Source organism: Drosophila kikkawai, chromosome X (genome assembly GCF_030179895.1).
Source record: "Drosophila kikkawai strain 14028-0561.14 chromosome X, DkikHiC1v2, whole genome shotgun sequence".
In the NCBI taxonomy this organism is placed as follows: Eukaryota; Metazoa; Arthropoda; class Insecta; order Diptera; family Drosophilidae; genus Drosophila; species Drosophila kikkawai.
Genome location: NC_091733.1, coordinates 18,778,263 through 18,787,100, shown reverse-complemented (window position 1 = coordinate 18,787,100; position 8,838 = coordinate 18,778,263). Strand labels below are relative to the sequence as shown.

The 8,838-nt window shown below is 53.5% G+C and overlaps 3 protein-coding genes across 4 annotated transcripts; 2 read left to right on the top strand and 1 right to left on the bottom strand.

The window, feature by feature from the left end:
• Positions 1-18: 18 nt before the first annotated feature.
• Positions 19-1,663, top strand: mRpL38 (mitochondrial ribosomal protein L38). Its single transcript, XM_017169691.2, has 5 exons — positions 19-219; positions 299-454; positions 513-876; positions 945-1,243; positions 1,313-1,663. The coding sequence occupies exons 1-5, from the start codon at positions 66-68 to the stop codon at positions 1,600-1,602; spliced, it is 1,263 nt and encodes a 420-aa protein (XP_017025180.1). The 5' UTR covers positions 19-65; the 3' UTR covers positions 1,603-1,663.
• On the bottom strand, positions 1,597-7,271 carry LOC108076696 (inositol polyphosphate-4-phosphatase type I A). Its single transcript, XM_017169654.3, has 9 exons — positions 6,991-7,271; positions 6,629-6,755; positions 6,306-6,464; positions 5,976-6,242; positions 4,823-5,356; positions 4,210-4,762; positions 2,904-4,143; positions 2,092-2,831; positions 1,597-2,030 (listed from the first exon to the last, which is right to left on the bottom strand). The coding sequence occupies exons 2-9, from the start codon at positions 6,747-6,749 to the stop codon at positions 1,898-1,900; spliced, it is 3,747 nt and encodes a 1,248-aa protein (XP_017025143.1). The 5' UTR covers positions 6,750-6,755; positions 6,991-7,271; the 3' UTR covers positions 1,597-1,897.
• Positions 7,272-7,361: 90 nt separating this feature from the next.
• On the top strand, positions 7,362-8,829 carry LOC108076749 (protein-lysine N-methyltransferase EEF2KMT). Of its 2 annotated transcripts, none has more exons than XM_017169747.2 (3): positions 7,362-7,535; positions 7,613-8,387; positions 8,675-8,829. In XM_017169747.2, exons 1-3 carry the CDS (start codon positions 7,464-7,466, stop codon positions 8,785-8,787), a joined length of 960 nt encoding a protein of 319 aa, XP_017025236.1. In that variant the 5' UTR covers positions 7,362-7,463; the 3' UTR covers positions 8,788-8,829. The 2 variants fall into 2 exon arrangements, with proteins under 2 accessions (XP_017025236.1, XP_017025244.1); XM_017169755.2 differs by having other exon boundaries at positions 7,401-7,535; positions 7,590-8,387.
• The last annotated feature ends 9 nt before the right edge of the window (positions 8,830-8,838 follow it).

Below are 8,838 nucleotides of genomic sequence, written 5' to 3'. Positions count from 1 at the left end.
GATACTATCGAAAGGTTCCCTTCTCTATTGGAAAAACGCGAGCGGCCTGCGAATTACAAAACACAATGTCGTTCAGTAATTTGTTAATGAAAAGCTGTCTGAACCAAGGCATTCACGGATCCCGGGTGCCCAGCGTCCTGTACACTGGTACTCGGCAGGGGCACACTATCCGCGGCAAGCCGCCGGGGGTTGCCCGCACTTTGGAGCAGCGATTGCGAGGTGAGTGGAATTCGTTCTCAAATCCACCTGCGCTGGTCCTGTTGATGTAACCGCTTCCTTCCTTCGGTTTGATGTGCAGAGGAGACCCTGACGGATCCTGAGGTGGTGGCTCGCGTCAACATTGGATTTCCACATCTGAAGGAGCCGCGGTCGGCGCAGCTGAAGATGCGTCTGGAACACCTCAAGGCGCAGCGCACCAGCAAGGAACTGGAAAAGCTGGCGCGCAGCAATAAATGTGAGTTTATCCTGCCCAAATCGATGTATGGGAGAAATAACAGTGTCTCCACTGACAGTGACCATCGACCTGGAGAAGGTGCAGCAGGTGTATGTGAAGACGACAGGTCACCACGATCTGCGCTTGATGGCGGACCACTACGGCATTTTCGAGCATCTGTATGGCAGCGCCTTTTTCGTGCCCCGGGTGCCACTCAACATCAACTATGTGCTGGATGCCGGCGAGCGCCTGGCTCCCGTCTACAATGGCAATGTCATCAAGCCGGTGGAAGCTGCAAAGGCGCCGCAGGTTGCCTTCAACGGGGTACTGGATCCGATCACCGGGCAGGAGGCCACCTCGGACACCTTCTGGACCCTGGTGGCCACCAATCCCGATGCGCACTACACCAATGACTCGTCGTCTGAGTGCCTGCATTGGCTGATGTATGCCTTGACTTCTGCGAGGGGAAACACAAAGGCTGATTCGTATTTTTTTTTTTTAATATTTGCAGCGCCAACATACCGAATGGTAAGGTGAGCGACGGCCAGGTGCTGGCCGAGTATCTGCCGCCATTTCCGCCCCGCGGCGTCGGCTACCAGCGCATGGTCTTTGTGCTCTACAAGCAGCAGGCGCGACTAGATCTCGGCTCGTATCAAATAGCCGCTGGCGACTATAGCAATTTGGAGAAGCGAATTTGGAGCACTCTGGACTTTTACCGCAGCCATCAGGAGCAGTTGACGCCGGCTGGCCTGGCCTTCTATCAAACCAACTGGGATGAGTCCCTGTCGCAGTTCTATCACGATGTACTGAGTAAGTTTTAAGAAGCCAATTTCCTGCCAATTGCCTCAAATTAATCCCCCTCAATTACCCACCCCACAGAGTGCAAGGAGCCCGTTTACGAGTATGACTTCCCCAAGCCTTATCTGGCCGATCAGAAGTTCTTCCCGCTGAAGCAGCCCTTCAATCTGTACATGGACAAGCACCGCGACCAGAAGCGTCTCAACAAGGAGTACCTGGAGCGCAAGCTGGCCCAGACACATCCATTCGATGGTCCGGATACGCCGCTGCGCTACCCCAATGCCCATCCCATTGGCAGCGAGGTGCCCTCCTGGCTGAAGACGGAGATCCGCAAGCAGCGCCTGCGGACTGGACGTGTTCAGGACTATTAGTTAACAAGTTGTATTTTTTTATTATTATTCACTGGAAGTACATGTTCGTTTTGCCTTGCTACGTGGTTATAGTTATATATAGCCTAAGTGTAAATACGGGAAGAAGGGTTCGTTCGGATTAGAATCATGTGAAGCGCTTAACAATTGTCCGGAAGGAAGATATATGTGGTAGATTCTCCGCTAATTTGTTTGATTTTTGGCACAGCTTTTCATCTATGTTTCGATACTGGATTTCTATTCGGTTTCGTTTAATCACAAGGTCCGGTTTGCAGAGCATTAAGTACTCGGTAGATCATTAAGTTTGCGCTTTGCCATAGCTGCCAACGGGCGGCCTATAAACGGCTGGCAGAAAGGACACCTGAGTCCGGTTGAAGGCATACTTTCGCTTGCCGATGTTCTTGAGTACGTTTTCCATGCGAGTGCCCTCACTGAAGAGAAAAGAGAACAGTGAACAATGAAGTGAAGTCAAGAACAGATTTCGCGACTCACCTCCTCATCGTGCTGAGGGCGTAGGGCACATGCTTGGCCGGCAACTGGAACTCGCGCACCAGGACGCGACATTGCTCCAGGGTCACCGCCATACCGGTGCGATCCTTGGCGCTTTTGCAGGAGGTGAACCGCAGCCCGTCCATCAGACGGCAGGCATCCTCGGCCAAATGCAGAATCTTCACATTCTTAGACACATTGGCCCGCAGCTGCTGCTCCATCAGGCCCAGCAGGGAGCGCAGCGACTCCCCAGACTCGACAGAGCCGAGACCCAGCTTGCGGTAGCGTCCAAAGTACCTGCTCAGCACCAGGTAGTTGTCCCAGTTGGAGCGATGTTGCTCCCGCGTCTGACCCAGGGTCTCCGCAAAGCTGGCCTTCTCGTTGATGCCGATGTTGAAGAAGACGGGCGTGACCTTGAACGAAATGGAGGAGGAGGTACCATTGCCCGGCAGCGAGTGCTCCGGCACTGGCAGCTGCACCTCCAGTGCCTGTCGGGAGCCCGTGATCCGTGGCATCGGCGCCAATGCGGCATCGCCCTGCGCCCGCACCAGCTGGAAGCTAACGGCCGACAAGTCCTCAATGGCAATGCACATGTCGCTCCACATGTCCGCCTCGTTGCCATAGAGGGTCAGCAGGCCCTCGAAGTAGGCCAGTGGTCCCAGATCCCGCAGCATCACCAGATAGCCCATGTCCAGCTCGCTGCCCCATAGCCGAAGCATCAAAGCGGTGACCAGCGAGGTTAACTGAAAGATACACAAAGAGAAGATCGTGGAGTGACCGGAAGGGATTCAGATTCATTAGAAAATCATCCTTACCGCCTGGGAGAAGCACACGTCCCGGCGGTACATGATGCTCGCCTGGAGCCGGTTGCAGCGCACGTCCTGCTGCAGCCTCTGCACGGAGTGTATCAGCCGGGCGGTCTTCAGCAGACGGTCCATGGCATGGCGCAGCTTGCGCATGCTGGGCCGCAGCTCTGCCTCCCAGTCGGTGGTCAGCGAGAGATCCAGGCCGTCGGTGAACTTGTTGCCCTTCTTCTTGATGGCCGGCATTGCGTCTTCCTCCGGCTCCAGCTTGGGAGGTGGGGCCACGATCACATCGGGTGCCTGCTGTTGTGGGGCCACAGTGAATCCCTCCCTCCGCTTGGCCGGAGCCTTGGGCTGGCGCAGCCGGATGGCCGGACTGTCGCAGTGGCCGCAGAAGAACTTTAGCTTGCTGACCAGACACATCACGCTCGCCTCGATGTTCAGCTGGGTGAGATCCAAAGGCTCCGGCTCCTCCGTCGGCCGATAGTAGTTGGCCGAAGGCGAGGAGCTCATCAGTTTGGTGTCCAAGAATCCAGCCGGAGGATGCTGTTGCTGCCGGCGCTGACTCCGACCTATTTCGTCCAGGTCGACCAGCTGCACTGGCGAGGGAGGAGCTGCACTGGCTGCAGCTAAAGTGTCCGTGTCGTCCGTGTTCCACGTCACTGGCAACGACTGATATGTGGATTCCTCCTCATCGGGCTTGGCCCCGCCCTGCTCCAAGCTGCGCAGGTGGTCGTTGTAGGACTTCACCACATGTTGCAGCGAGTCAATGGCCCGAATGTCCAGGGAGCTGCTCGGAGAGTGCCAGCTGTTGGAGCGCATCAAAGCCAGCTGGTGGTTGCGTGGCCAGAGATCTGGCGGAGCAATTACCGGCGTGGCAAAGTCCTCCAGCTCCGGGGACTTGAGCTCCAGGGCCGTCAGCTGCTGGGTGATTTTGCGGAAGGGCGACATGGGCTCCATCAGCACGTTCTCCGGCTCCTCGATGATGCGATGGCGCTCGATGAAGGCCACGCCCTCCTCCACGATGCTGGGCTCCCAGATGGAGAGCAGGGTGCGTGTCAAAGCCACCATTTGGTTGCACAGCGGCATCATATCCTTGGCGCTGCGCCGCCTGGCCAGCTGCAGGAGCTGCGACATCAGCTCTACGATCTCCTTGCGCAGCTGCTTGGTGGTCTGGACGGCATCGTTGGCCGTCTGCACCTTGCAGGCCTCGCTCTGCTCCAGCTTCCAGGATTTGCTCTCCTGCAGGAGTCTAAAGGAGGGGGAGGGGGGGGAATAAAAATTAAGGATAATGATTCGTTGAATCCTTGAAACCTACTTGATCAGGCCCCCGCACTTCTGTCCCTTGGGATCGTGACGCGTAAAAGCGCCCACGGTGATCACGTCGAGCAGGCCCCGCCTCTGCAGCGTGTCGTTTTGGGCCCACATCCGTTGGACATGCAGGTTGACCGGCAGAAACTCGAGCGCCTCGTCCGCCTTGGCCGAGGAGCGCTTGAAGAAGACACCGTCGCGGGCCAACTGCTGGATATTCTGCTTCGCCTGCGAGTAGTCCTTGAGCAGGCGCAGATGCTCCTCGAGCAGATTCATCTGGCGCCAGCGCCACTCGCCGCTCAGCTCCCCCATGCCGGAGATCTCCTGCAGCAGCTCCTTCTCCCGCTGAATCCAAATGGAGAGCAGCTGCTGGGGCAGCACACAGCACAGCCGCGACTCCAGCAGCGTCTCCTGCACACTGATGTCCGCCCCCCCCAGGGAGGAGTGCAGCCGGTAGGTGCGCATGCGGGGATTGGAGCACACCCTCTGGAGGCCACATTGCTGGGGAACGAACAGGCGCACGCTCAGCTTCGGCGGCAGCGACTGGGTGCGACGATGGGCTGTGTGGAGGAGGAGTTCTTTGCTTATTAAAATTCCCAGAATGGGTGCTTCCTACTTACCTCTTCTGCTGCTGGCGCTCCCACTACTGACCGTATCAAAGAGCTGGGTGCTGGAGCGCGGTGGACCATGGCCACCACTCTGGCCGGGCTCCATGGCAGCGGCGACCACCAGGTCCGGTGACCAGGAGGTCAACGTGATAAAACCACAATCGTCGCCGCGAGGCGAGGTAAGCGGCATGCGCAGACGTGTGGTGTCCTGGATGGCACCCAGGGCCACCTCGGCGTGACCCAGCGGCAGGGCTGTGTGCGTCAGCCTTTCGCGCACGTCCAGCACGCTAAAGCGGAGACGTGTGGCCGCCGAGAAGTTGGCGCTGCGCTGAAAGCGCATTGTGCACAGGAATTGGGGGCTGCGCGTATGCTCCTGATACTCGGTGCGGGCATGCTCCCGCCAGAAGCACTCCTCATCCCCAAGGCCACTCGTCACCAGCAGCGAGCAGACCACCTGGGGATTGGGTGATCGACCCAGGGCGTTCACTGGCAGGCTATCACAGCAGAGGGCCGTCTCGCAGATGGGCAGCTCCGAGAGATCGAGTTCTGTAAGAGAAAAGCAGGAGCACGGGGGGGAGGGGTGGGGATGGGTTTAATAATTAATTAATAAATTAATAATAAACAACAAAACACATGATTTAACGTTGAAATTCATAAGCAAAACAAAGTTTATTCAAAGAATAAATTCCATCCCTTTCTTTCTCCTTTTGGAAATGATTAAATTCAACAATCACACATCCTTCGAACCAATTTTGCTCGAATTGATTAGATTCTATGTACAAACAATACAATATATAATAGATAAAGCTGGATAAAGCCAAAATGTCGTGTTTAATGACCATTAACCGGATGAGCATGCGCATGAGTCAAGTGTTTAGGTGTTTTTGGGAGAGCCATAAAAGATATCATTTATAATTCCAGCCGTGATTCAACTATGCGAGGAGGGTCAGGGTCTCCTGCTTTGGTCTTGCAAGAAACTTATAGCAACACCACGAAAGAGAGCGAGAGCAGATGACTCGGTGTAAATAATTAAATTCGGTTTTTAAATGAAACTAAAACGAAAACCTTCTTCCTTCTTATTTTTCATCTTGATCTTCTGCCCGGCTTTCCTTGGTTTGTTTTTGGGGTTTTGCTTTTGCTTTGGTTTAAAACTGTATAAGATCACCTTCAAAGGGGGCCGCTGTCGTTGCCGAGACCTCAACCTCTTCTTGCTCCTGCGGCTGCTGATCCTCCAGCGACATGGGCATGCCCAGATCAATATGATTGCCCATTCTCACGGACTGGCAGCGGGTCTTGGCCGCTATCTGTTCCCTTAGCTGGCGTATGTGCAGGTTTAGCTTCTCGTTGGAAGCATCTTCGATGCTAGATACCCAGGCGAGCCGTTCCGCCGATGTGTACGTAATGAAGCGCTCCGAGATGCTGTCCTTAAAGTCTGACAAAATAAATGATTATAAAAATAAGAGAGAAGGATAGAGGGATCTGCGCTGCAGCTCACCTAGATCGAAGATATAACCCTCGGGATCGCGCTCTTCATTATGGATGCGGGGGCGACAGTTCTCCAGGACCAGAACGCCAACCACAGCCGATTTGGGGTCCCTGTCCTTGAGGTAGAACAGTAAATTGCCACGTAGCTTGCACCAGCGCTCAACGCGGACTGTGGGGGGCAAAGTGAAGTGCATAAGCCAAGAGCAGAAAGCAGGATTGTATGTGCGTATGTGGCGGATGTGTAATCAAGGCCACATATGTTTATATATAGATATATTTATGGCTTGGGATAGGACGGTTGACTAACCGCTTATCTCGTACGTATGTACGTACCTTCGCTGCTGCGCCACAGGAAGCCTTCTTGGCGGTCGCTGAAGATGAGCAGGCCCTCCTTGTCGAATCGGGTTGCTGAATTGCTGGCAAGCGAGTTTAGCTCCGACTTGTTAAGGCGCATGGCTCTCTGCATTGAATGAGTAAAACCCAATCCATTAGACGCAGCAGTAATAATAATAATATAGCCCACAGATGGGCACACATCCGCACATCGCATTATTTATTCACGGCAATTACACGCCACGCTCAAGATATGTACATATGTACATACATATGTACGTGCCTTGGACGGCGGAGAAAGTGGCGGATGCGGATGTGGGCGTGGGCTTTGCATTGTATGTGTCAAGAGTACAGATACATACCTCCAACTCCTACTCCCTGCTCCTGCTCCTGCGCCTGCTCCCCCTCCCTTGCTGCGACCTGCGACCTCGTTACAGTCTTATTGTTATTGCTTTTGCTTCGTTGCTGCCAAGCTGCTGACGTCCTCTCACACTGCCTACTGGTGCTGCTGCTGCTTCCGCTCCAAGGAGCTGTCACATCCAGGAGATGTCGGTCGGTTGCTCTGAGCCGTTCCAATGATTGTTTATTGTACTGAGATTGTGTTTAGATTAGTTCAGTTGAGCCCCTGACCAGTGTGACCGCGTTCCAACTGTGTTAGGGGTGGAACTTTGGCTCCCTAATATCGAAAAGAGAGAGGAGTGATTTTAGCTTATCGATTTATCGATATCACTTTGATGTTTCCTCCAGCTCAATTCCATTCCATTTCACGTTGCCTTTCAAAGACTTGACTTTAATTTCAAACAAGTGTCGTGGAGAGCGGTTAAAGCCGAGGATAATGACAGAAAAATACAGAAAGCTGCACCAGCAGTTCCTCTGCTGCTATCCCGTTAACAAAATGGCCTGGTCTGTGAGTATTCGTAGTCGGTTTGCTTGGCCACCTGTTGAATCTAATCTCCAGCAGCCGTCGCCTTGTTCCCGTTTCAGTCCGTCAACCTGCCGTTGAGTTGGGAGGAGCAGCAGGCCCTCATGGACGCCACATGTCGCCATCCGCTGAATCGGCGCTATCCGGTGCGGCGTAGCTACGTGGAGGCCTTTATCAAGCAGCTGATGCATTTACTCAAGGACCAGGACGAGGTGCACGACGACATATACGGCAGCCTGTGCAACCGGATGGCCGAGGGTTCGGATTCGGGCACGGCTTATTCCTACAAACACTATATCCTGCAGCCGGATGCCTGCATCACGCTCCGCGAGTCCAATAGCTTTGTTAGTGAAGGCACAACGGGATTGTGCACCTGGGAGGCTGCGCTGGCCCTGGCCGATTACCTGGTGGAGCATCCCGATCTGGTGCGCGGCAAAAATGTTGTGGAGCTGGGCGCTGGAGCTGGATTACTGGGCATCCTCTTGAAATTGCCGGCCATGTCGATGCAGGCGAAACAGGTTCTCATCACCGATGGCAGTGAGCCGTGCGTCCAGTTGATGCGCGAGAATATAGCCCTGAATTTCACGGATTCAGCGGCGGAGCAGGCGCCAAAAGCAGAGCAACTGCGCTGGGATGCAATTAGCGAGTTCCCATGGCAGGATTATGCTGAAACGGATCTGCTGCTAGCCGCCGATGTGATCTATGACGATTCCCAGTTCGATGCTTTGCTGGGCGCCATGGATTACTTCTACACGAGGCGGGGCCGTCAGCTGGAAATGCTTCTGGCCAGCACTGTGCGGAATGTGGACACGCTGCATAAGTTTATGACCAAGCTGCGTAAGTTAATAAATCAAAAAATTAAAACAAAAAAAATGTATGATTAAATATAGGCTAACTTTGGTGATATTTTGTTGAAGTCGAATTATTTCCCACTTTTTTACGTCCAAAGAAAAACCAATTAATAATATTATAAGATGCGTAACGCCAGCTAAAATAATATTATTTCCATGCTTATTTCTACCGCATTTATGAAACTATTATTTTTAAATTCGATTTGAGTGATTGTTAATTGATTTTAAATTTTAAATTGATTATTTGGGTTTCTTTTTCCTTTTTTTTTGCAGGCATTTGCAACTACAAGGTGACTCCCTGCGCGAATGTCTCTGCTTGTGCCAGCCACTTTTGTCGCGATCACACAGCCGCCGTTCAGGTTATCTCCATTAGACGCTACTCTTAGCCCCCTTAAAATAAACCGATAATAAAATAACGAAGACCACTATCCACTATC